At 43.2% G+C, this 27858-nt stretch overlaps 1 protein-coding gene across 3 annotated transcripts in view; it reads left to right on the top strand.

The window, feature by feature from the left end:
* MTUS2 (microtubule associated scaffold protein 2) overlaps nt 1-27858 on the top strand; it is a 530400-nt gene that overhangs the window by 156048 nt on the left and 346494 nt on the right. For all 3 annotated transcript variants that reach the window (XM_074330069.2, XM_074330067.2, XM_074330068.2), the window contains one exon: nt 20537-22992. In XM_074330069.2, the coding sequence (XP_074186170.2) occupies nt 20776-22992 (2217 nt within the window). In that variant the 5' untranslated portion in view covers nt 20537-20775. The remainder of the gene's footprint in view (nt 1-20536; nt 22993-27858) is intronic.

Here is a 27858-nt window from a genome sequence, read left to right as displayed (position 1 = left end):
GGAAACCTTAAAATTTGCTTCAGATGTGTCAAAATCGATGCTTCTCTTTGGAAATTGTGATTTCATGTTCGTTAAACAAGCTCAGCATTCCTTCAAAATCCTCCTTCTGTTGAGCTCAGGGACAGGTGTGCCGTCCGGAGTCACCTGCTCAGGCCACTGGTGAATCTAGTTCTGCTCTTCTCTGTCGGTACTAGAGACACTAGTCATGTCCGTCCCTTTGCCACTTGACTCAGTAAGTCCTGTCTATGCCAGGCCACCCAGCCAAGCCCGTTCCCCTGCCCTGCGAGGGGTAACCCGCAGGGGCTGCTTCCAGGGGAGGGTTCTTTGTTCTTAGAGAGACAAACAGGGAAGGAACTGTGTGCATCATGCTGAGAATTTTCTTATTTTGTTTCTTTGGCAGCTTTCTCCTCTTGTTTTCTCTGCTTTTTCCTCCCCTGCATTTTTATTAGAATTTAGAGTTGTTGCATTTATACACTAATTATCCTGTCTTTGTTACTTTCTCCTTTTTTGGTGTTCTAGTTTTGAGTATCGATGAGACATTTCCTAGATTTTATCCTCAAAAACTCTTATTGATTTTTGTATTTTGTCATATTTTTAATTTCTGTGAGCTCTTATTTATTCTCGGTCCCTTTCTATAGCACCACGCTCTTGTTTTATGAACACTCTTCTATCTTTAAGGGAATTAATTCAACTTTTTAAATGTTTTTTTCTGTCCTTCAACTAATGAATGGATAAACAGCCACACAATGGAATATGACTCAGCAATAGAAAGGAATGACAATGGATACATGTAATAATATGGAGGAATCTAGGATGCAATGTGCATTTTATATTAATATGAACAATAATTAAAAATCAATTATATTACTAAAATAATATAGCAATGTTATTACCTAGTTTCATCCATATTATAAGTGAAAAAAGCCAGATTTAAAAGGCTATATGTGTCCATCAAATGCCCTACAAAATCTTTACTAGTACATTGTTTTGTACACCTGAAACTAATAATAATAATAAAAGTATATATGTGTATGGTTGTTTTTATATAACGTTTTAGAAAAGACCAAATTATAGGGGTAGACAACAGATCAGCATTTGCTAGTGGTCAGTAGGGGGGAGGGGCCGATTACAAAGGGGTGACAGGAGATAAATTTTTGGGGGTTATGCAACTGTTCTGTATCTGTATAAAGGAAAACATAAATTAAAAGAAGTTTTCTTCCATTTTCTGTACTTTTTTAATGCCTTGTCTTTTTTGTTTTTTTAAATTTGAAGTCTTTCTTCTGTATTTGGTAATTCTTAGCTGTTGATTTGCATTTAAGAGTGAGATTGAAATCTGGACCATGTGGTGTGTGTTGTATGCCTCGTTCTAGCTGAGGGGTTCACAGTGTGGGGATGAAAAGCTATGAAATGTTTACACACACACACTCACACACATTCATGCACTCACACACGCATGCACACTTATGCATATGCACATACTCACATGTGGAATTCCAAGCACAGAAGTGGTAAATCATCGCTGGTCATTTTCCTATTTCCTAAATCCATTGTCTTTTTCTATTTTAAGGTCCCCTGGGTTTTCCTTTCTGTTTCTGTTCTCTTTTCTCCTCCAGCCTCCTAGTTTTTGGTAGGGAGTGAGGATTTGCAGCAATTTCCCAGTATTCCTTTATTCTTTTCACATTAATGAGAGGGCCTGTCATAGGGGCCGTGGGTACCACTTCCCCTCTCGCCTTGCCTGGCAGGGCTCAGGCTGTGGGGCCTGGGTCTCTTCAGGTCGGTCCCACTGCCCCCCTCTCAGGACGCTGCACCCCGCCTGTCTGCGTGGGGAAGCTCTGCCCACTGCTGGGGAGAGGTGTGCCTCTGACTTACTCCTCTTGACAGCAGAGAGCGCTCCCTGGAGAACTGTCACACAGATGCCTTGTTTGCTCCTCCCCTCGGAGCTGTCCTCACACTGTAGTTAGGAAGCACCCCAACAGGAAACCTGGAAGACGTTTCTCTGGTCAGGAGGAGAGTAGTCCGGGCGTAAACACGCTGGCTCCAGAAATTGGGTGGAGGACTGTCTGGGCTGTAGACTTGGGAGCAGCCCTGGGGACGTGGGGTGAGGACCCTTCCTGGAGGTTGTCAGGACCATACATTAGGGAGGTGAAATGCACGTCATTGCCCCCTTTTCCGTGCCTAAATCATATACACACATATCACATATGAGAAGATGTGATTCTGAATCAATAAATGAGATCGACTAATTAGCTTTTTGACTATTTTATTTTAAAAAATAAGAAGCATGAGACGGCATTTCGTTGAGAGTCTTTGATTAAAATGGATGTTTGAGTATCTCATGTCATTTAACAGTGAATTTCTAACTGTGATTTTAAATATTTAAAAAATGCTCATTAAAATTCATGCATATTCAGGTTTATGCTTTCTGGGAATGTTTGATTTTTTTGCTTACAGAGCTTGTGTATTTTGCTGATCAGGATGTAGGAATCCTATGGCCTGTCCCAGAAATGCTAGCAAGTCAGTTTTCCTCTCTGGGATTAGAGATGGGGTATCACTCAAACACACGGCAACATGTTGCTCTTTAAGAAAGCATTCCTGAATTTTGTTAGGAGTTTAAGTATTTTGTACTGTTTTTTTCAAGTTTTGGTGAAATGTCGGAGGATTCCTACAACTTAACTAAAGCAATATTATTCATTTATCTCGGGGGTATTGAAAAACTAATCTTTTTCCCTAGCGTATGTCATTTATTTTTATTGCATGTTTCTAAGCCAAATAGGTTCCTAAATAAATAATATATTTTTTCCTTTCCTATTTATCTCGATTTCTTTATCTCTTAGATAAAGTCATTCCAAGCATGGTGATCCAAAATGCTTGTTCATTGAATAGTATTCCAACTAATGAAAATGCAGAGACTCTTAACAAAAGGCCCTGGATCATGAAAGTATATGACTTTCCACTTAGTTGGAAGTTTTTGCAGTCAACCATGCACTTCATGTACTTGCTTCCTGGTCTTTACAGACGTGTTTGCTTGGGCTGCAGCATGGTATTAAATGTTTAGCGTCATCCCTCTAAGTATCTAGTTCATCCGACAGAAGATAGGTTCTGTGCTTCTGATGGAAGATAAAACAAATTCACCTTCCAGAAGAAAACCGATTTGAAAGAGCCCCGTTTAGAGTGACCTGTGCAGGCTTTTGAGCGGGAGGTGATTTTCACTTGATCCCTGGTGATATTAGAAAGATTTCTTTCTTCCTTTCAGGTATTAGACAGTCCTTGGTGTTTATAGCCTGCAGTCCTGCAGATAAACGGGGGTCATGTGGCACCCCCCTTCATGCACGCTGAAGTCCACACCAAGGGTCTAATGAACACACACACGAGGGTCAGGGATGTACTGTAGGTCAGGGGTGCCCACTGCTGTGAAGCAAACCCACTTGGAAAAGCAAGGTTGAGCGGGGCCTTAACAGAGGAGTTTGCAAAAGTGTCTGTTTTGCCCTCTCAGCTTGCGCTAAACCAGCCCCCGTACCCCTCTCTCCTTCGAAAATCAGCCTCCCTCCTCACCTGCTCAGGTAGATTTGCAGATTCTCTCCACTGTCCGCATTACAGAAGCTGACTGGGCAATAGGACCAGTGGGTTTGTTGGGAATATTCACATAAGGCACTTGGGGTTAGAAATGAGGAAGGGAATAAATAGATTAATGCAATCTTACAGTATTCTGTTAACATTTGGCAGGTGAGTAAGTAAGAGCAGAGGCTCTAACTCTAAGAGTGAGTCCTCAGTTGCCTTCAGGTGCCAGGCAGGTGGCATGGCCTGTGAGGCAAGCAGGCATGAGTTAGGCCAGGAAGCCACTGAAAGGAGAAAGTACATGGCATACAAACATACATGTGCGTTCAGATTTTAAAGAGTGCTGTCTGCTCTTCCAACGGGACTATAGCAAAACCTTGTCTGTTCAGCCCTTGGGATACTGTACAAAGTGTTTTCCTGTGTCTAGGTCTGAAGTCCCTCTCTCTTCAGTCTCCTGTTAATAAACCCCAGCTCATACTAATGTGAGTGAAAAAGTGTGTTATTTAGCAGTGAATTTCTAACTAGAGCATTTCTAACTGGAGAGTGGATCTTATCTAGTGTTCCATAGGTAGAATATTAGTCTTCACTGTATCAGCTTTTCTCACCCGTCTTATGAAGTTATGGCAGAGAACGTACCACCAACCCTTGAGGGTCAAATCCAGCTGTTCATACTGCCTTTGAAACTGCTAATCTTTTAAACTGCATGCCGACATTTTCTTCCTTCGCCAAGGCAGGTAACTCTCAGTCTTTCTGGTAAGCAGATAGGGTTTGCGAAGAGAAACGAAGTCGACAGATAATCCTATGCCTCATTTTGCCATTATTTTGCCCTCCTTCCTCAGGAAATCTTTTTTAGAGCAAGCAGTGTTTGAGATTTGAGTTTCATAGCGGCTTTTCCTTAGCACTTCCCCACTGGGGGGATAACAGGTAAAAAGATTGTGAGGAAGTAGGTAGTGGGGGACGACAGGAGGACATGTAACTCCAGCATCACCTACACATCCAATACCCGGGCCTGGAATGTCGCAGTACACTGGGTGTACATGACAGTCAGGGAGCCAGCTGGAGGCTGTGTAAAACCACACACACACACACACACACACACACACACACTCATAAATTGCAGGAAGGGGCAAAGATCTCATTTTCCCCAGCCCCTCAACTGGAGTTTCTGCCTCCTTCTTGTCATTGTGTGTGCTTAGTATTTCTGCTTATCAGCATATTTTATTATTCCCCACTTTGCTTTTATCACCAGTTATTAGCTTTATGTACATTAGATCGCTTTTCCCTCAGGAGATGCTAATTTCTCTGAGGATTAGGACCTTTCCTTTCTTTATCCTTTATTTCCTTATGTTCCCTTACTGTGTTTTGTGTTTTTAATCAGTTGATGCTCAGTATATTGGATCCATCTCAGAACTCTTTTGAGTTCTGGCATCACGTCACCTTGTTTCTCTTACCTTCCTGACTCATGAGGCTTGTGCCACGAAGGCTGCAGTCTACGGAGGGTGATGAGTCCTAGACACCGGTGTGGGGGGGGCATGAAGAACCTGGCCCTGCCCTGCTGTGAAGGCCTTGGCCCTTGTGTGACAGGTCTTAGCTGTGGGAATTTGAGGACGTCACACAGCCTCTCTAGGCTTCAGTTTTCTCATAGAAAACAAGAGGCTGCAACTAATTGATGTCTTACTTCCTTTCCACCTCTAACACTTGGTGGTTCTGTGATTAATAAATGCCCAGCCAGACAGTTCCCAGAGAGCTAGATGTATCAGGAAAGATTCAATTATGCCACCATATTAATTAATTTAACTAATGCTTATTGGGCGCCTCCCATGTACTGGACACTTCTGGTTCCTGGGGATCCATGGTGAGCAGGGTTTCTGTGATGCTTGTCCTCCCAGACCTTATGTTCTAGTGGGAGAGGAAGACCACAGCTACAGAAGCAAACGTGGGGAATGGCTGGGAAAGGCTGGGAAAGAAACGGGCTGTGCCTGGGGAGAGAGGATGACCTGCCCGAGAGCGCACTGAGAAGCTGAAGCCTGAAATGTAAGCAGGGTCCGGCCATGTGGAGAGCCGGGCGTGGAACTTGCAGAGCAGGGACAATAGCAGTGCAGAGTCTATGGCAGGCCAGAGGGTGCCCTGTGGTGAGAGCAGAGAGGGAAGGAGGGGAGCAGTGGGAGGGGAGCGAGACTTTGGGCCACGCAGGTCAGAGCAGGGAGCCCTGGCGATGGTTCATGGCGGGGAAGTGACCTGATCTGATGACTGTATTGAGGGGATACTCCGGCTGTCCTGTGAAGGCAGAAGGGCTCTTTGGAGAAGCGAGAGGGGAAGCCAGGAGATCTGGTAGGAGATTTGTAAGTGGCTTACATGGGAGATGGGGTAACAATAGAGATGGAGAAATGTGTACCGGTTGGGAATGAACTCTAGAAGTCCATCTGATCACCCCTGATGGATTGGGTGTGAGTTAAAGGAAAGGGTCAAGGAAGCTTTCCAGATTTCAGGCTTTGGTGATGAGGTCGACAATGGCACCAGACCAGGTAGGAGAGACTTGGGAAGGCTGAGGTGTGGTGGTGTGGGGTGGGCGCTAGGCTAGTGGTCTGTTATCCAGCCCTAACTCCCTGGAACAAGTCCTTAAAATTCCCACATCTCATTTTCACTTGATAAAGCCTGAGTTCTGGAAATAGCTTGTCTCCAATGTTCGCCATTAGAAATAAGAGTTAAAAATAATTTCACTTCAGAGATACACAGTGTGAAAGAAGAAATACTAATAGCCAGACATCACATGGAATGATATGTAACCTCACTGGAGGCAAAGTAAAAACAAAATACTGCAAGATTTTTTTGACCTATCAACTTAGAAATTGATGATTCAGTGGGTGCTTGGCAGGTGGCTTATGAGCATGGACTGTGGGTTCAAACTGCAGTTCTTTCACAAGTTATTCAACTTCTCTCTGTCTTAGTTTCCTCATCTGTAAAATGGGATAATAATGTCATCTAGCCATAGGATTGTTAGATGGATTAAGTTCAATGAAGCACTGGAAATGGAAACAGAGCCTGGGAATGGTAAGTGCTATTCAATTGTTGATGAAAATAAATTCCTAATGTTGGTTGAACTTTTCCCAATTAAAAATTGTTTTGCATCCCTACTGTGTGCCAGCTACTGTGCTAGGCTTGACAATAGAGTGGTGATCAGAGGAGGAGGTGCCTGCTCTCCTGGAACTTGTCTAGGATGAGAGGAGGCAGATAATAAACAGGTCAATAAGCACAAGATAACCGTGGGTGGTGAGAAGTGTGTCCTAAACAGGGAGACCACATGTCTCCCTGGTGTGCTGGCGTTCTGTCTGGTTCAGCATTTTTGAACTCTCGAAAGTGTTCCAGTTTCATACAAAAACTTGTACATGAATGATTATAGTAGCTTTATTTATAACTGCCCAAATCTGGAAAGAACCCGGATGCCCCTGCCCTGGGGACTGGATCGAGGAACTGTGGCACATAGTATGGAGTCCTGTGTAGCTGCAGACAAGACCTACTACCGTGCTTCCCAGAAAATAAGACCTGGCCGGACCATCAGCTCTAATGCGTCTTTTGGAGCAAAATATTAATATAAGACCCAGTATTATATCCTATCCTATCCTATCCTATCCTATCCTATCACATCATATATTATTTTATATAAGACTGGGTCTTATTGTAAAATAAGACCGGATCTTCTATTAATTTTTTCTCCAAAAGATGCATTAGAGTTGATGGTCCGGCCAGGTCTTATTTTCGGGGAAGCACGGTGCTGGCAGCTGGATCTCAGATACACTGCTAGGTGCAAGGAGCTCGACCCCAGGCTGTACCCTGTACACTTACAGTTAAATGACACCTGGAAAAGGCAAGCTTGTAGGCACAGAAATCAGGTTATTGGTTGCCAGGGACTGGAGGTTGGGGAAGGGTCGTCTGTAGATGGACTTGGCGAATTCCTAGAGCTCATGGAACTGTTGTGTATCTTCATTGTGGTGGCGGTGATGACAGGACTGTGTACGTTTGCCCAAACTTGCAGAATTACACAGTACCGTACAGAGTGTGGATGTTACTGTACACAAATTATCATACCTTAATAAAAATGGGAAAAAATTCCTATGCAAGAAAATGATTGTCCCTATTTGAATATAAGTGACTTGGTCATTCAAGTTAGGAAGGGTTTTGAGAGGGAGGAGATGGCGCAGGAAATAGGGAAACAGAGGGATAGAATGAAGAGTGACAGTTTTTTTCCTGAAGGTGGTATGTGTTTATTACACAAACGGTGTGGGGCCCCCATGATGTGCCAGGCTCTGGGCCCGGGAGGTGCACCTGTAAACAGAACAAGGCCCCTCATGGAGCTTAGTATTCTGTATAAAAATGAAAATGTGCACAGCTGCTTCCACCTTTCGGAACATATCTTAAGGAAATAAGGAGGGTAATAAAGATAGGCATTCAGAGTATTCTGTGACAGCAGGAGGGTTGGGGGTGAATTATGGTAAACGTGATCATAATTAAAAGTGATAAAGTGTTTATTACATATGCTTATGTGGGTAGGTGTCCATGACATGCAAATTGAAAAATCAGACATATAGAACCCATTCTCTGAGTGTAAAAAAAATCTGGGGTACTACACATCAGTTCTTGGGGTGGGAGTAGAGGACTTTGGTATTTTTACTTTTTTCATATAACGAGGATCCATTTCTTTTATATTGGCAATGTAAGTTTTTCCATTTTGGAAAAAAATATCATTCAAGACAGAAACAAAACCAAATAAATATTAAGCACAATAAGCAAGGAATGAATACCCCCTATTTTCTGCATGAAATTCCATCCTGGAAGGAAGGGTTGGTTTTTGTTGGCAAATGTGAATGAGATTTCTTTTGGAGAAACATGCAACATTTTTTTTATTGGAGGGGACTATATATTAATATAATATTTGCTTTAAATGTCAGATTGGTCTAAGCTGTGAAAAATCAAGTTACCTCTTTTCCTGGCCCTCTGTAAAGGGGAAATAGCAGCATTTCATATGTCTGTATTCCTCTTCACTCTTTACTCAAGGTAAAATAAAATAGCCTCTGCTACCAAAAAGAGAAAGGTATTCTTTCTGAACACAGCCCTGTTTTTATATTAGAATAAAGTGTAGCATACTATTCATGTTTTGTGCATAAATCAGGTGAGTAAATCAGGCTCCGGAAAGCTGTTTCATTATTTGGCATGCGATCACAGGATTCAGCACCACAGACAGCTACAACTAGCAATTCCCCCAGCTAGCAATTCAACGTTTTACCATATTGTGGTGAATGGTGAAACTGAACTTGTGAAACTCATTTAGTCTGCTGTGCACCACGTTTCAGATTACCTATAATCATGCCTATTGAAAATCAACCTACAAAACGTTATGAAATAAGGCCAATAATCTGGCTATTCACACTAATTACAATTGGCAGAAAATAGAGAAATGTTTACCATGACACTTTCTAAAACAGATGAATACATTGACTTGTGCGTAAATCTTTGCAAGTAACTTAATATAAAATTATCCTATTAAATGTGGTGGCACATTATAGATCCCAAATATAATGTCAGCAAAAATGTCAACTAAAATTTGAAAGTTGAGATTTTGACTTTTTTTGCATTATTATACTTGCCGTTAAATTTGGGGTTCATATCCTATACATTTTTTCTGTATCTAAAGTTCTTTTGAAGGATAATTTATTGCATGGTAGGAGTTTCAATTGGAGCTTCTTTGGCAAATACGTTTTTATTAAGTCACATGGAATTGTATTTACATTCAAAGGCACAGCACTAGAATAGTTACATGAAAATTCACAACTGATAAAGCTTTACATAGCAGACCTGGCAGTTGAGGAAGGCTGTACAACAGTATTTAAAAAAAAATTTTTAAAACCCATACTCCCTTTTAATAACATAAAGATCCCCCAAACTTCCTTTAGTTTATTTTCTAAATTATTATGGGAAATGTAAATCAAACATTGATGATCAGAATGGACTTTTCTATATAATCTCCTCTGGATATTCTGGTACAGCCCTCCTGCAGTGACTGGGAGAAGCTGCCTCACCAGTTACGCAGTTAGAAAAAGGTGACTTTATAATCTCCATCTTAAAAGACTGGAAAAAATCTAGGACTTGTGCTGTATTGAAAGTGGTGTATATGTTCACCATTTTGAGCTCCAAATGGGAGGGGATTGCTTCATCCCGAGCACCCACTATGTGCAGACTGCGTCCCAGACTCCATGTGGGAAACAGAAGTATCTGATCGGTTTCCCTCCAGCCTAGTGAGTGTATAGTTTAATAAACGAAACAAGACACATGTAACTATAATAAAAATAAGACACATGTGACTGTAATAAACAGAAATACTTAACTATAATAAAATAAGATGCATATAACTATGATTAAAAAAACATAGTATGACAGTGCTGAAAGGAAAGAACTGGGGATTCAGGACACGGAGAGACAATATCCAGCTCTGTTCTACCGTTTTGGGGGCACTAGGGGAGGAGGAAATTTAGGAAGGTCTTCATGGAGGAGGTGCTACTTCAGTTCAGAAGGTGGAGCTATTTGGTAGGGAGGATGATTTTACTGAGCAGGCATATTTTAAATAGAAGAGTAAAGGAGATTAAGTCTGGAAATATATATTGGTCAGTGTTCATCAGACTTTGAATGTCAAGCTGAGAAGTTTGGCTTTCGTCTGTTATTCAGCCAGGTTAACTCGTGGTCATGTGAGCAGATGGCATGGAGATGGTAGATCTGCTGAGTCCCTCTTTAGCTGAGAATGCCTTTCATGTTGTACTAGACAAAACAAACATGGGAAGAGGAAACTTAAGTGCAACATGGATGAAGAGATTGGATCTGAGCATCAGTCCACTTTGTATCAGTCCACTTAATGATTCAGAAATGTATATATGTTCAACTGAAAAAGTTCTAGATGAGATGGTCAAACCATTATCGGAGATTGTGAGCTGGGAAGAACAGATGTGCCTGATTGTTAAAGATGGGAAAAGACAATTTTGTTTGTTAGCAAGGAGAGGGTGCAGTGCTCATGCACCCTCTGATGTGGAGCCCATGTTGGGGTTTAAGAAGCATTGATAATTGAATTGGTGAGTTATGAGTACTGAGAAAAATAAAATGTGGTCCTTGGAGAATGGTGGGTGGTATGTAGAACAGATCATGGTAGACTAGCTTTGTTTTCTTTTCTTTCTTTACTTTCATTTTCTTTTTCTTTTGGATGAGAGGTGATATAATTATTTCAGCAACATGTTTGACAAAATTTCTTTTATTTTTTTCAATTTTTAATTTTAATTTTTTAAATTTTTATTCCCATCCCCAACACCCTCCTCTTTGGCAACAATCAGCTTGTTCTCTGTATCTATGGGCCTGTTTCTGCTTTGTTTTGTTTATTCATTTATTTTGTTTTTTGGGTTTTGTTTTAGATTCCACATATGACTGAGATCATATGGTATTCGTCGTTCTCTGTCTTTTTTCACTGAGCACAGTACCCTCTAGGTCCATCCATGTTGTCACAAATGGCAAGATTTCATTCTTTTTTATGCTGAATAATATTCCATTGTGTACACGTACCCCCTCTTTTTCCACTCATCAACTGATGGACATCTAGGTTGCTTCCATATCCTGGCTATTTCTCAAAGTTCCCTTTCTTAAGATGTTCTTACAGACAAGATGGGACATGTGTAGTGGCTGCAGGGCCTGGTGGGTGGAAGCATGCCTGTGTGAACTTGCGCAGAGGATGCTCATGAGACAGGATGAGTGTCATGGAGTTACTTCTCCCTGGCACCAGACGCAGCTGCTGCTTACCTGTCCTGCTGACATTGGGATCAGTGGAATGAGTGATAAAATGGAAAGCGCGCTTACCTCTTCAAAGATGGCATGAAAACAGAATGGACTGTAGGTATTTTGGATGAAAAATGAAGGGTCAGCCCAGAAAAGTTGTGAATAATGTAGAACAATGGACCTAGACAAGCAAGATGAAGTTCAAGAAGGATATTTTTATGGTTCTACCCATGGGTGCTAAAAGCCAGTTACAGATTTCTAGGATTCAATCAGTGTAGTTTAGGAGTAACTCACATAGCACTTGACATTTTAATGGATGATGTGGGATTAACAGGATGACTTATATGCCCATGAAGAGGCCACTCTCTTAGACGATGTGGTTAGAGGTATAACCAAGAGATTGGCAGTCTTGCTTCCACATGCCCTTGACGCACTGAGGACTGGGGTACTGTGTGCAGCTCTGAGCACCCTGGTCAGAAGGGACTTCAGGCTCCCTGGTGGTTTGCTTGGATGGTGGGAGGTTTCAAAAGCTGCTCCAATAGTTGGGAGAATCTGAGTTCTTCAATAAGGAGAACACGTTTGGGGAGGAAAAGATCATAGCAGCTCTTTACAGATACCTGAAGTGTTGTCTAGGGGACAAAGGATGGCATTGTTCGGCTCTAGGGAGATGGATCTCAGCTCCTGGCAGGCTAGGTGGTGGTCCTGCTCAGAGGTATGATGGGCTGCCTAGAGAGCTGGTGGATTTCCCGACAGGGTTTTCACCCTATCAGTAGGGGGAGCTGCTTGGAAGACTATTAATTACCATATAGGCCATGAGCGTAGAAAATCTTTAAAAATGTTTTTGGACCTAGGGCTTAGTTAATGGATATTTTTTCCTCAAGATACATTACCATTTACCTCTAAGGTGATTGATTGTGACTTCTTATAGTCACGGATGTGACACACATGAAAGTCACATGATCCTCAAGTGCAAGGTTAGCACAGTTTGTTGACATATTTGCATTTTTTGTTCAATCACACAGTCCTGTATTATGAGTCTGAATTTTTATGATCATGTTTATATTGGGGAAAAATGTTTATCTTAGTAGAATGCCTGGATTGAAATCTGGGTTCAGAATAGAACTCTTGCTCATATTGGCTCTGTGAGTATCTCCTGACGGGATGATGGAGCTGTAGGGTGATGTGTGTAGCCGGGTGAGAGGGAAGGGAGGGAAACATTACTTCCTGTACATAAGTCTGCCTTCTGTCATTGAAGAAGGTTTTAAATTTGCTTTTCCTGTCTCGTGTGAACTTTCTCTCCCTTTTTGATTTTGCTTTTCTATTCTTTTTTTTTTTTTGGTTTTTTTATTCTGTCTTTTTTTTCTTTTTATTATTAATTTCAGGTGTACAAAACAATGTAACAGTTAGACATTTACACCCCTCACAAAGTGATAACCCCCCTTCCCCAATCCCCAATCTACTACCCCTCTGACATCATATATAGCTGTTACAATTCCATTGACTCTATTCCCTGTGCTGTAACCCACATCCCATGACTATATCTATTAATATATATTAAATTATAGTTGAAATTTAGTATTATTCTACTTCAGCTTCAGGTGTACAGCACAGTGGTCAGACATCTACACCGTCCATGAAGTGGTCTACCTAATAAGACAAGTGCTCATCTACGCCCTACAAAATCTTTACAACATTATTGATTATGTTCCCCAGACTGTCTTTCATATACCTGTGGCAATCTTGTGGTTACCAATTTGTACTTTCTAATGGTGTATTACATGGCCATAAAGAAGAATGAAATCTTACCATTTGCAATGAGATAGATGGACCTAGAGAATATTATGCTAAGTGAAATAAGTCAGATGGGGCAAGACAAATACCATATGATCTCACTTGTGTGTGGAATCTAAAGAACAGAATAAATGCTTTTCTATTCTTGTTCTTGTGATAGTGACTTGTCCTTTTATTTTTCCTGTGTGCTCTGTACAATTTCACCAACAGGCACCTTTTCTTTTCACAGCTTCCGCTTTTTGTATGGGTTTTACTTTCCTGTCTCTGTCTCTGCTCTTAGCCGTATGACCTTGGGAACGTTACCTTCTGTGTTTCATTTCCTTACCTGGAGATACCTAAATAAATAAATAAATAAATAAATAAATAAATAAATAAAGGCAAGGGATGTTAAGATCTATCTCTGGACTCCATTGCAAATATTAAATAGCTTAAATTAAGATTAAAGATTAAACAAAATTAATTATAATTTTAAAATTAAATTTTGTAAATATGTATTAGTGCTGAGAATAATTCTTGGCCCCTAGGAGGTTCTAGCTTTCCATGCCCTCACCAATGAGTAACATTTATTGTTTACTGACAAAGACAAAGAAAATCTATTATGTAATTCTTTAACCATCAAAATACAACTCTTTCTAGCAAGACGCCGATCTTACACCTGTTTGTCACTGTCTAGCCATCATGTTGTGGATTGTGGTGTATGGTGCCCTGTTTTGCTCATCACTACTGAGAAGAATTCATTTCTTTCTTTCTCCCAGCCTCGACAATTCAAACCAAAGAGGGCTTTTGGTTTCATGCTTATAATTTTGCCCACAGAGAATTAGAGACACTCCCTTTCTGTGGATGACCTACGTCTGTGGAATTTCTAATTCTCCCTGACTTTCTGGGACACCTATTTCCCCACCCAGAGAGCACAGTGTTTTTTTGTTTTGTTTTTGTTTTTAACTGCTGTCTTATTGATTTACCTGCATTCTTGTTGTATTTGTGCCCAGAAGACATGTGTATCTTCAAGGAGAACACTTTTAAAGAGAGAAGTGAATATACAAAGGGGGTTCTTGAGAATCCTCTCTGTGCCAAGGAACCAAGGCTGGGATCAGAATATCAGCACCTTGGTTAGGCTTGGTATTGGGGTCTGGCTAGGCCTGGGGTACCACTGATTTGCTGAAGACAGGCGGTAAAGGAGATAGTGCAGGAGAAAAAGAATATGGGAGACAGCAATGAAGGGAGTGGGGAAGATGAGGACCATAAGTGAAACATGGGAAGAGCAGAAGAACAGTCTGGCAGGGAAATGAAAATGCACTCATGTGTACAGGTGTGTGTATTTGGATAGGATTATATGAATGTGGGAATGACCTAAACCAGGATGTTAATGTGTCTTGGGGTAAGGGAGAGAAGGGTCAAATAGAGCGGAAAAAATTGTGACAAGAAACCAGCTTATAGAAAATGATCTCCATAAATATAAAAAGCACATATTTATGTATAGATGCAAAAGAAATGAAAGGAAAAGGAGCTCTATCATCTGCATTTTTCAGAACGCCCATGGTAGGTTTTCAAGTGAAAAATTAAGTTGGGGAGGTAGGGGTTGGGTTGGAGAAGAACGTGGAGGTAGCTGCAAGTTATTGGTGATTTTTTAGTCTTTTGTTCTTTCAGTTTATTACATTGTTTTATAACATATACATTATAAAATAAACATATACTTGCATGTATGTGTACATATGTATACACGTATATAGTATATATATACAAGGATATATATGTATAGATACATATCCACACATAGTCTTTTGAATATATGAAATAACATATAAACAATGCTGAAGGGAAGCTAAGTGGGTTGCCATGTAACCTATTTTAGTAGAAATACCATGGTAGCTTCCCATGTAATGTGTGTGTGTGTGTGTGCGTGTGCATGTATGTGTGTGTGTGTTTGCATGTGTGTGGCCATATATTTTTGTATGAATGAAGGGAAAGATGTGAAAGGCTGTTCGCTTTGAATCCCCTTTGGGGGAATTGGGGACGAGGCAGGACATTGTACTTTTAACTCTCCCACCTAGTGCCTAATAAAATGTATTGATCGTAACAGGTACAACAATGTTAGCCTTGAATTGAGTGGTTTACTGATCATTTGTGAGTTCCCTTTGATAGAATTTTAAATACTGTGTTAGATTTTAAGTTCCATGAGGGCAGAAATAACATTGATCTTCATCACTCATTCAATAATTTGCTTATCCATGTGACAAGTACATATTAAGTGCCTAATACATATGTCAAGTATTCAAAGTATTTTTTTTCTAGTACACCTGAAGTTTTTTTTTTTTTAAGTGAAAAGACAGGCTTCCTGGTCAGGATGGCAGAGTAGGTAACCACTGTGCTTGCCTCCTTTTATGGCCATATAAAAATTACAGCTAAATTAAGAACAGCCATCATTAAGAACTGCCTGAAGTCTAGCTGAACAGAAGTCCTACAACTAAGGACATACAAAAGAAGCCACCTCGAGACTGGTAGGAGGGGCAGAGATGTGGAAAGGGCTGGTCCCACACCTGCCTGAGGCAGTTAAAAATTGGAAGGGGTATCTTGTCTGCAGAGATGTCCCCCCTAAGGGGACATCTCCCCACACCAGGCTCCCCAGCCCAGGGTTTCAGTGCCCAGGAGAGAAGTCCCCACAACTTCTAGCTGAAAACCAGTGGAGATTGTGGCTGGGTGAGGTGGAGGGTGGCTGGAGTCCCAGGTGTTCCTCTGAAATGTCCCACACATGGATGTACTCACTGACGGACTCACTCGCTCTGAGCTCCAGCATTGGGGCAGTAGCGTGAAAGGTGCCAGGAACATACAGAGAGGAACTGAATTGTCTGGCTTCAGGACAAGGGCTAAAAGGACAGCTTTCTCATGGACAGAAGTGCTGGCAGAGTCCATTATTTCTTAATTGATCCCTACCTGTCCCACTATCCAGACACAGCTGGCTGCCATATCTGAGTCGCCATCAACCTGGCTAACACCATTTGTCTGCCCTGGTGATTCCCTGAGACTCCACCCCACTGAACTTGTGGACCCACCCAAGCCACTCCAGTGGCTGTTCCATACAAACAGCTTGTCTTGGCTCATGTTGCGGACTTCCCTAAAATCTCTCAAAGGTTCACAAAACCCAAACAAGCACGATCTGGCTTTGCCATGTCCCATGCCTCTTGCTGAGCAGCTCTAAGCCCAGCATTGGTGTCTTGGCCTCTCAAGGCACCTCCAAGCCCAGTGCAGGTGACTGCCATCTGCAGGTTTATTTGTGGCTCATACCAGGAGACCCCAGGCAGGGCACAGACTGTGGCTGACCTTGGCCTGTGGTGAGGCCTCTCCTAGGAAGCCCTGAGGCCAGCATGCCTGGTGGCCTGCTTTGAATCACACCAAAGTACCACCCAGCTGCCTCTGCAGGTGACATACCCAAAGGGCAGACTGGGCAGGCACCAGAGCCCTGCTAAAGTGAATCCTGCTCCATAGGGATGAATCCTGCTCCGTAGTGAATCCAGCCCCTGCACAAAAGCTCCTCCACTGTAGTCATGGCAATAAGCCTGAGGGTCAATCCCTCCCTTTAATGTGCAAACAGCTACCAAGGCTCAACTACAATAGGAGGGCACACACAACCCACAAAGAAATGCACCAAGTTCTGTTGACTAGGGAGACTGTGCCACTGGGCCCCACAGGACACCTACTACAAGGACCTACTACATAAGTCAATTTTACTAAGCCCAGGAGACACAACAACTCTACCAATACATAGAAACAAACACAGGGAGGCAGCCAAAATGGGGAGACAAAGAAACATGTCCCAAATAAAACAATAGAACAAAGCTGCAGAAAAAGAATTAAGCAAAATGGACACAAGCAGTCTACCAGATGCAGAGTTCAAAACACTGGTTATAAGGATGCTCAATGGTTTCAGAGAAAACTTCAACAAAGAGCTAGGAAACATAAAAAAGAACCAGTCATAAATGAAGAATACAATAAGTGAAATGAAGAATGCATTAGAGGGAATTAACAGAATGCATTAGAGGGATGAAGCAGAAGATCAAATCAGCAATTTAGAAGATAAGGTAGCAGAAAACACCCAATCAGAACTGCAAAAAGGAAAAAAAATTCCCCAAAAAAGGGGCCTCTGGGATAACATCAAGCATACCAACATTCGTATCATAGGGGTACCAGAAGAAGAAGAGAGAGAGCAAGGAATAAAAACCTATTTGAAGAAATAATGATGGAAAACTTCCCTAATCTATTGAAGGAGATAGACATACAAGCCCAGGAAGGACTCAGAGTCCCAAACAAGATGAACCCAAAGAGGCCCACACCAAGATACATCATAATTAAAATGCCAAAGATTAAAGACAAAGAGAGAATCTTAAAAGCAGCAAGAAAAGAGCAGTTACTTACCTACAAGGGAGCCCCCATAAGACTGTCATCTCATTTCTCAACAGAAACTTTGCAGGTCAGAAGGGATTGGCAGGAAATATTCAAAGTGATTCAAAGCAAGGACCTACAACCAAGATTACCCAGCAAAGCTATCATTTAGAATCAAAGGACAGATAAAGAGCCTCCCAGACCACAGAAAGCTAAAGGAGTCCATCACCACCAAACCTGTACTACAGGAAATGTTAAGGGGACTTACTTAAGAAGAAGAAAAAAAGATAAAGATGTGATTAATAAAATGGCAATAACTACATCTGTATCAACAATTACTCTAAATGCAAGTGGATTAAATGCTCCAGTCAAAAGATAGGGTGGCTGAATGGATAAGGAAATAAGAACCTTACAAACACTGCCTACAAGAGACCCACTTCAGATCAAAAGACACACAGACTGAAAGTAAAGGGATGGGAGAAATATATTTTATGAAAATGAAAATGAAAAAAAATCTGAAGTAGCAATACTTATACCAGACAAAATACACTTTGAAACAAAGGCTATAACAAGAGACAAAGAAGGACCCAGTAATCTCACTTCTGGGTATTTATCTGAAGAAACCAAAAACACTACTTTGAGGGGCCATGTGCATCCATATGTTCCTTGCAGTATTGTTTACAATGGCCATAATGTGGAGGTAGCCTGGGTGTCCATCGATGAATAAATGATAAAGAGGAGGTGGTACATACGAGTATATGCAATGGAATATTGCTCGGCCATGGAAGGGAATGGGTTCTTGCCATCTGCGACATTGATGGACCTGGAGGGTATTGTGCTGAGTGGAGTACGTCAGACAGAGAAAGACAGATGCAATGTGATTTCACTTATATGTGGAATCTAAAGAACAAAACAAACAAACAAACAAACAATACAAAACAGAAACAAACTCATAGATACAGATAACATTTTGATGGTTACCAGATGGGAGGGAGTAGAGGGGATGGGTGAAAATGGTGAGGGGAATTAAGAAGTACAAATCAGCAGTTATAAAATAGTCATGGGGATATAAAGCATACTATAGGGAATATAGTCAATGACATTATAAAAACTATGTATGCTGTCAGATGGGTACTAGATCTATGGGGGTGGTCACTTCATAAATTATATAAATGTCTAATCACTGTGTTGTACACCTGAAACTAATATAATGTCAACTGTAATTGAAAAAGAAAAAAAATTAAAAATAAAATAAGGTGAAAATGCAGGATATTATGAAAGTTCATCACAGAAGGACCTAATCTTTTCTAGTGGATCAGTGGGCTACCTAGAGGAAGTGGTTTTATGCTGCAAGCTGAAGAATACAAAGGAGTTGCTTGAATGAGGTTAGGGGAAGAGTTCACATTCCATTTCGAAGAAAGAGCATGTGCAAAGGCCCGGAAGCAGAACATGTTAGTGTAATGGACGAGGACAGTGTGGCCTCAGCCTGGAGAGTAAGAGGGCGAGGAGGCCAGGAAGGTGTGTAGGGGCTGGATCATGCAGGCTTTGCAGGCTGTAATAGAATTTCCTCCAACTTTTTATTTCAAAAAATTTCAAGCCTATATAAAAGTTGCAAGTGTAGTAGAGTGGATCAACTACATTTTCAAATTGTTAACATTTTGCTATAGTTGCACACTCTCAAACACACACGTGTGCATGCACAAACACATGTTTTTCCATTCGCTGAACCACTTGAGAGTAAGTTACAGACAACACGTCATGTTAAAAAGCATATCACATTTAAAACCATGTATCTTCCCAAATCAAAGATTATCTCTGATATAATCACAATACTATTGTACACCCAAGAAACTTAACACTGATTAAATACTTTTACCTAACATACTGTCCATATTTAAATCTTGAATTGTCTCAATGATGTACTTTGCTAACTTTTTAAAAAGAAATCCAAGGACCAGTCAAGGACCATACATTTTGTTTAGCTATCTAGTGGCATTTTGGAGGCAAGTGTAGGCTAGTTACAGTAGTACCTCGGTTTTCGAACGTCTCCATTGATGAACATTTCGGTTTACGAACGCCATAAATTTTATGGATCTATGGTATCATTAGATAGTAAAATTCATGCTAAATTGCTGTTTTAGGGGTTGATTGTAAAGGTCTGGAATGGATCAATCCATTTTGCATTACTGTCAATGGGGAAACCGCACTTTGGTTTTCGAACGTTTCAGAACTCGAACCGTCTTCTGGAACAGATTACGTTCGAAAACTGATGTACCCCTGTATTTTGTAAAACGTCCATCAGTTTAAATTTGCCTGATTATTTCTTCAGGATGAAATTCAGGTTGAACATTTTTAGCAAGGATACCACATGGTGATATGAGGCACTGACAACTACCTAACCTCAAGAGTACTGATACCAGTTTCTGTTACTAATGATGTTAAATTTGATCAATCAGTGAAGGAGCTATCCACCAGTGTTTTCCATAAAGACAAAAATTTTCTTTTGTAAGAAAGAAAGTAATCTGGAGGATGGTACCTTGAGATTCTGTAAATATTCTGTTCCCCAATAATCTTTCACCCACTGTTTTTAGCAAGCAGTGGTGTCCCTTGCCCAAGATAATTATTGCTCTGGTGATTGCAAAATGGTGATTTTTTCTAATTGTATAATTTTTCGTATAGTAGTTGGTAGCCTTCTGTGAAGAGGAGCCTTCCTTCTCCTCCACCCTTTTAAAACAGTATTAGTATGGACTTGTGAATTTTCAAAATAGGAATTTAAGATCTAATATATGTTTATCATCCATTTCTAACATTAATTATTTTAATATTTCAATTTTCCCATATTTAGCCAGCTGGAGCCCTTATCTGAAAGATTTTTGAGAAATAATATGCATTGGGTGAACGAAACAATAATATGAAAGTGATGAATAAATGTGTGTTTACCATGCCTTCTTCTCCTGAAAATGTCTATTGGTCAATGTAACATGATTTTATTTCTGTTTGTCTCTAGGTCTCATGGACTAATTGGCTGTCACTCAGCAGGCACTTAACAGATAAGTCATCTGTATATCAAGACAATGCTTGGTTTTAAAACCACTCTGAAAATAATTAAAAGCAGTATCTCAATGTGACATTGTCCAGTGCAACAAGCACCTTCAGAATTTCCTATGAATCAAATAGCAGCTTGAAGGAAACCCCTTTCCCTCAAGTAGGACTGCATGGCAAGCAGCCCTCACTGAAGGGTGGAAAATGAGTGTCCCATTGGCTCCCAAGAAATCATGTTACGCTCAGTTGCAGGACAACAGACAGGGAACACAAAATAATAATGAGAGTCTCCTAAGTCTGGGCGATGCAAACGCCAATCAGATCATGGTGGAGGTCAATCCCCCTCGCGATGAGTCTGAGCCAGGTGACCCGACGGATGAAATTGGCAACGCAAATTCACGTGAGCCAGGAAATAGTACCCATTTCCATAAGGAATTTCACCAACTTCAGGGCTTTGGGAAAGGATCGCAGGCTGGCCCCACCAGCCTGAAAGATTTTAAATTTTCTTCGACGTTTGGGGGGGAACTAAACGAAGAGCACACGACGCAGAGAGGCACCGCTCTCCTGCAGACCCCGCGGAGTGTCCAGGGGTCAAGTCTAGCCAGTTGGAGGAATGTTGTGGGTGAAGCCAGTCCAGACGCTTTGACTAAAAGGGGTGCTGAAATTCCTCGGCATGCTCCCAAGAATAAATTGGCAAAGACCCTTGACAATGAGGAACTGAGAAGGCATGCTTTGGAAACGGCCAGCGGCTCTGCTGCTGCAGTGGACACGTTCGCGAAGGAACGTGCTGGGAGCCTGACTAGGCAGCTTCCGCCGCCTGCCCCGCTGGACGCCCCCGGAGCCCCGGGCCACGTGACCGGGGTTGGGGCGGAGCCACAGAAGACAGTGACAGCCCACTCCCCAGGGACAGCTTTTCCTCCAGCTGACAGTACTTCGGAGGGAAAGAGTGTGCGTCATCCTAAACCATCTACCTCAGAAACCAAGGAGACCGCCTGCTTAGAGACCCAGATGGAGGGGGGACATGTGCGGGAAGTTACCGACGAGAGCGCACCACGTTCTGTCCCTCCAGGGCGTGCTCTGACTTTAATGTCAGCTTGGAAGGAAGTCCCGAGTGAGCCGGAAGCACAATTAAGTCAGGGAAAGGGCGAGCCCAAGTCAGAGCTGACATTTGTCCAACCAAGGGCCGTGCAGGAGTTAATGTCACCCCAGGCTGAGTGTCAGGGGTGTCCCAAGGACGACAGTGTGTTACCCCTAGACAGAAAGGGGCCGGGTCGGGAAGCACAGCAAGAAGCCGCCACGCAGGCACTCAGCAGCCCGCCCCGCGGCAACCCCCACCCGCTTGGCGTGGGAAGAGGCGGGAGTGAGCAGGACAAGGGCGCCGTCCACCTCGGCGAGCAGGGTCCTCTTCAGACCACCCCCAAACAGGGCCCTGCTTCCCTGGGAGCTGCTGATAACCAGGCCCCTGGCAAAATTTCACCAAGCGCAGCTACAAAACTGGGTGACTCGTCACCCAGCAGCATGTCACCAGGGGATGGTCACGTGGCTGTTATTCCTGACCACCCGAGGGACAGCACGCCCTCAGATGTTGGTCAGGAGAAAGGGAACAAGGATCATGCTACCATTTTTACTTCAGGTCCTTCTGTTGGAGAGAGCAAAACTGGGGTCCCTGAACCCCTTGATCTTCAAAGCAGCAGCTCAGAAGCAGGGGAAAGCAAAGAGGTCACTACATCTGCTGCTGAAAATAGGAACCATCTAGAGAGTGCGGTTAAGCCTGAAAGTCCTCCAGCAAGAACAGATTCCCTTCTTGGTGTCCCAGCCCCTCTCATCCCAGAGAGAATTGTGAGTGCGACCCAGCAGCCTGCACCACCCAGTACCAGTTTTCAGGACTTGAGTATGTTGAGTGCTAATGCGGGGTCACCCTCGGCAGCCCCACCTCCCACCGACAGCGTGTGGTTGTTGAACGTGTCCCCGAAAGTGCCTGACAAGAACCCCTGTCCCAGTGGGATCCCCAAGCCTGTCTCCACACATTGCGAAGACACCCCTTCCTCACAGGAGGGCCTGAGAAACCACCAGGCTGACAGAGCAGAAGAAAGGCCAGAACCCAAGCCCGGCGTTTTGCCCAAGCCCAAGCACGTGAGGCCCAAAATCATCACCTACATCCGGAGGAGTCCCCAGGCCCTCAGCCAGGTGGACACCTCGCTAGTCCCGGTGGGGCTTCCGTATGCCCCACCCACATGTGACACGCCTCTTCCCAGAGAGGAGAAGGTGGCAGGCAGTGACGTGAAGCCGGCTGTCAACCTGTACGAAAAGTTCAAGCCAGACTTGCAGAAGCCAAAGGTCTTCAGCCCTGGACTGATGGTGTCTGGGATCCGGCCCCCAGGGCACCATTTCAGCCAGATGAGTGACAAGTTTTTGCAGGAGGTAAGAGGATGTCATTGTGATAAGATCTGTTAGGTGAACACCCTAAAGTTCGTTCTGTATTTTCAATGCATCGTGAAAACAGTATATTCTGTCTGAGGAAGTTGCAGATTTTGGTGGATACCCTTGTACAGAAATAGATGTTTTTAATAGAGAGGATTGTAGACAAAGGGCCATTTTTAACTGGAAAAGTTTGATGACCATGACATGAATCTAACATCGAAGGCGACTCATACAAATTCCACTTGATAAAATGCTCATGAAGTTAGATAAGTATGCGTTTAAATTGGCTTCCGTGTTTAAATACGTGAAGATTGTCTTCTAAAAGCCAGATCAATGGAAAAAGAAATCCAAAATAAATATGTTGTTCAAATTGGTCAGACTTCATCCTCTGGGGGAGGATATTTCCCTCGTGGGACAATCTCATATTCACACATGTGAGGAACACAGTGAGTAGAAAATAACATGTTAGGCATGGACTTGTTATTTTAAGTCAAAATAGTAATTACAACTAACAATTTAGTTGAGCGCCTACTATGCCTTGGGCCCATGTAACATATTTGATCTTTGTCAGTTTTCAACAGTCCTTACTGTAATTCTCTGGAGGTTGGGATTGCTGTTTTTATCATTGTATAGATGAGGAAACAGACTTGGGGAAGTCTGAGTAACTCACCTGAAGCCACAGAACAAGGGGGGGGGGCAGAGGCGCTCCCCTACGCCCTCCCCGTTTCCTCACGGTGCTGCCCTTTCAGTACAGGGTGCTGTGGTGAGTCATCCTTTCAGAGCTCAGAGAGAGGCTTGGTCTCCTCAAGCAATCTCCTCGTGGCAGGCAGAGGGACCAGTTGAAAGGGAAGCTGGCTCAGCTCCCTCCTGTCCCTGACATCCTCGGGACTGCCCAGGACACTCAGAACACAGGCTGGAGCCTGGAGGTGGCTTAGCCTTTAGGGTGTACTCAGTGTGGCTCCATGCCCTCCTGGCCACTTTTCCTTCCTCCACTCTCCCTCTGCTGCTGCAGGCCCTTTGCACTTCCCTCTGCTTGGAATGTTCTCCCAGATATCTGAACAACGTTCTCTTTCGCTTTCTTTTGCCTTTGAAGAAATTGCCTTCCCTTCCTTCCTTCCTTCCTTCCTCCCTCCCTCCCTCCCTCCCTCCCTCCCTCCCTCCCTCCCTCCCTTCCTTCTTTCTGTATGCCCCACCCACATGTGACACGCCTCATTCATTCATTTATTTATATTTCTAAATTTTACGTTATTTTTTAAAATTTATTTTTCAATTACAGTTGACATTTAATACTATATTGGTTTCGGGTGTTCAGTATAGTGGTTAGACATTTATATACCCTACAAAATGATCCCCCTGGTAAGTCTAGTACCCACCTGGCACCATACATAGCTATTACAATGTTGTTGACTATATTCCCTATGCTGTACTTTACATCGCCGTGACTATTTTGTAACTACCAATTTGTACTTCTTAATCCCTTCCCCTTTGTCACCCATCCCTTCAACCCCCCTCCCATCTGGTAGCCATCAAAATGTTCTCTGGATCTATGAGTTTTTTTCTCTTTTGTTTGTTCATTTATTTTGTTGTTTAGATTCCACATATAAGCGAAACCCTTCACTTTCTTTAGGTCTCTTTTCAAATCTCACTTCATTGGAGAGGCTGCCTTCCCTTTGAAAGCCCTTTCTCTAGTTTCTTTCTTTTTAGCACTATCTCCCCGTGATGTACATACATTTTGTGTTTGCTGCATTAACTAGAATGTGAAGTCCATGAGAGCAGGGCCTTTTTCTATTTTTTGTTCCCCGCTGTGACCCAGGGTTTAAAACCATGCTGGCATAAATACATGCTCAAAAAATGTTGAATGAGAGCTGATTATGAACTCGCATATGCTGGGTCCCATTGAAAGCGAACCACAGCTCCCTAGAGATGGGAGGCCTGAGGTCAAAGTTGGACCGTAGTTGATTGACTGTGTCGACATTTTTACAGACTGCACTGATCACAGCGGCCGGTGTCAGCCTGGCACTGAGCGAGCGGTGAATCCACTCTCAGCCCCAGGGCTTGGCCAAGGCTAGCGCTGACCAGGTCCCCAGCGAGCTGACCCTCTGGCCTGCCCGGGGGCAGCCCATTAGCACTGAGTCACGTGGCTGGTGCCCTGTCTTCTGACTGTGGGCTTGCTGGAGAGGCTTCCCCACTCGCATCTCTAGAGAGAGGATGCTGGCGGGAGAGTTCAGGGGTCTAGTGTCGTTGGCAGGGGCTCATCTCACACTGCCAGGCTGCAGGTTGTCCCGCTTTAGGTGCACTGAGAGTACGTTCCAGACAGAGGGGCTGAAGGGGCCGTAGGCAGTGGCCTCTCATTCACAATGAACAAATCTCCAGTCTGGTTTTATGCGTTAGTCTCTGAGCTTGATTAATGTGATTCTTTCTCAAATTTCCAAAAATGCATCTCCCTGGGCCTCCGAGGCTCAGGGTCTGGGCTCTGTGCTAAGGCAGGGCTGCCCCTCGTGAAGCCCCTGCAGGCAGCCGTCTGACCCTCCCCAGGGCTTCGGGAACCAGAGCTGGTAAATAAGTGAATGCACCTTTTCTTCTCAAAGTATCACCGAGGAAGCAACCAACTCGTGCAAGATAGGCCCCCCAAACCTGGCATGGCAGAGTATCTGTTTGACAGGCACACACTGGAGACAGTGATGAGTGCTAAGCCTTAGGCTGGCTTCCTGTGGCCGCCTGGTGACTTGCCTGGTCCCCAAGGCAGTACATGCATATTGGGGTTACTCTTCCCTTTTCTATAAGTTGTACCAAAACATCCACTTAAGTGCTTTCATTTGTACCATTTCTCCAAATAAAATACTTTGATACCTCTTGCCCCCACCCCACCAAAAAAAGACCCCCTACAGTTTTTTCTACAAAAACACATTCGTGAGAGAATATTTGGAGATGCAGACAAAAATCCTTTTATTGTCTGCAGTTCTTTCTCTGTGATACTTCCTAAGTTTTCTTTTGTGTATTGCTTTTCTGTATTGCTTCTACTCCCTTCATAAAGTATAGAATAATTTATGTATTACATGCACATCCCCTCTCCCCAAATATTTTCTATTCTTAGTCCTCTAGAAGCCACCTGAATGTCAAGGAAATGGAGGATGGGTGTCTGTGTGGCTTAGTAGTTCTAAGGGGTTCAGAGACCCCGCTGGTGTGGGGACAGCAGTGCTGCTGTGCCCAGCCACTCTATCTGGGGACCGTTTTCGGCCATGAGCAGAGCACCTGAGGCCCAGGCCTTTTTCTCAGGCTGCAGGATGGAGCAGAGATGCCCGGGTGTTGTGCTGGACTAATTTCTGTGATAACCTTCTTTACTCAAAAGTGAGGAACAGGCTGGCCCCTGGCTTTGCTCCTATGTCTGCAACTTGCCATGTGCAGGCTTGGTGTGGGGGTGGGGGTTCCGAGAACCGCCTCCCCTGCCACTGGGCCCCAGCTCCCACAGGATGCCTTCACCCAGTCTCCAGGAAAAGAACATATGTCTGACCAGTTGCAACAGAAGTATTTTTCAATTGTAGAAGTCATATATCTTTTTAATAAAATGGGAAAGTCTTAACAATAAAAACCCAAACCAGCCTCAGACTCTGCCTTCATTATGGCCAGACCCCTGCTGGTTAGACAGCATGAGTAGAGATGGAGGGGTCACGAGTGAGTGCTCGTGTGGGAGAGGGTGTCTCCACTTGGCTGGCAGGGACAGCACAGACACGAGAGCTTCCAGAAGCAGCTTTGAAGATAACCTCAGATCCAGTCATGCCAGGATGGTAAAATCTGCTTATCGTTTAAACTATTTTCTGCTTTCAGCTATCCTGAGGTCTCAGGGATACTTCCTCCTACTGACCCTTGTGGGAACCCTTTTACTGTTTGTCGTAGGGCAGTGGGAAGAAGGGAGAGGGGTGAGAGGACAGAGGTTAGGTCGTGTGCTTGTGATAGACAGATGTGTGACTCGGGCTGGTCTCCCTTCCTGCTCCTTGGCACACCTTATTGCTGGAGGACACCGTGTTTGTCAGGGTTCTCCAGAGAAGCCCAACATACATATAGGCATGCATGTGTGTAGGTATGTACCTGTCTGCCTGTCTGTCTACCAAGACTGTAAGGGATTGGCTCATGCATTGCAGAGACGGGCAAGCCCAAAATCTGCAGGCTGGAAACCTAGGGAAGAGTTAGTTGATGCTGCAGTTCAAGTCCAAAGGCAGTGTGCTGGCAGAGTCCCCTCTTCTTTCAGGGAGCTCAGCCTTTTCTCCTTAAGGCCTTCAACTGATTAGATGACGCCCTCCCACATTGTGATGGGTGATTTGCTTCCTTCACGATCTATTGATTTAAATGTTAATCTCATCTGAAAACTACCTCCACAGAAACATTTTGAATGATCCTTGACCAAATAGCTGGGTACTGTGGCCTAGCCAAGTTGACAAAGTTAGCCATCACAAGCCCTCTCCCTACAACCTTCCCAATGGCTTCTCAGTGAAGACTCCACATTTACCCCATGTCTCCCCAGCTCACGATCCCACAGAAAACAGGACAGGGCAAATATGAAGAGTCAGTTCAGTAAGAACTGATTTGTTTGTGTGCCACGATTGATGTTAGAAGTTTGTTTGAAATCACAAGCATCCTTTAGTTTGTTTTCAAAATTATTTCTCAAAAAATGCTCTTAGAGAAGGAGGAAAAAAAAAAACAACATTTGGGGTTGATTTCTATGTGTTTATGGCTGTGCAGTGACACCTTCTGTGTTCTGTCAATAAAGATGAAAGAAAAGATTGCGAAGCTGTTTGCAGATGCCCTTGTTTTATTAAAAATGCACAGATTAGGCATCAGAGGCATACTTTTCAACTTTTAAAGAATTTA

This window comes from Rhinolophus sinicus, chromosome 16 (genome assembly GCF_057876585.1).
Source record: "Rhinolophus sinicus isolate RSI-liver-muscle chromosome 16, RSI-T2T, whole genome shotgun sequence".
Taxonomy (NCBI): Eukaryota; Metazoa; Chordata; class Mammalia; order Chiroptera; family Rhinolophidae; genus Rhinolophus; species Rhinolophus sinicus.
The sequence above is the reverse complement of the archived record's forward strand: the minus strand, read 5'-3'. Positions and strand labels throughout refer to the sequence as shown.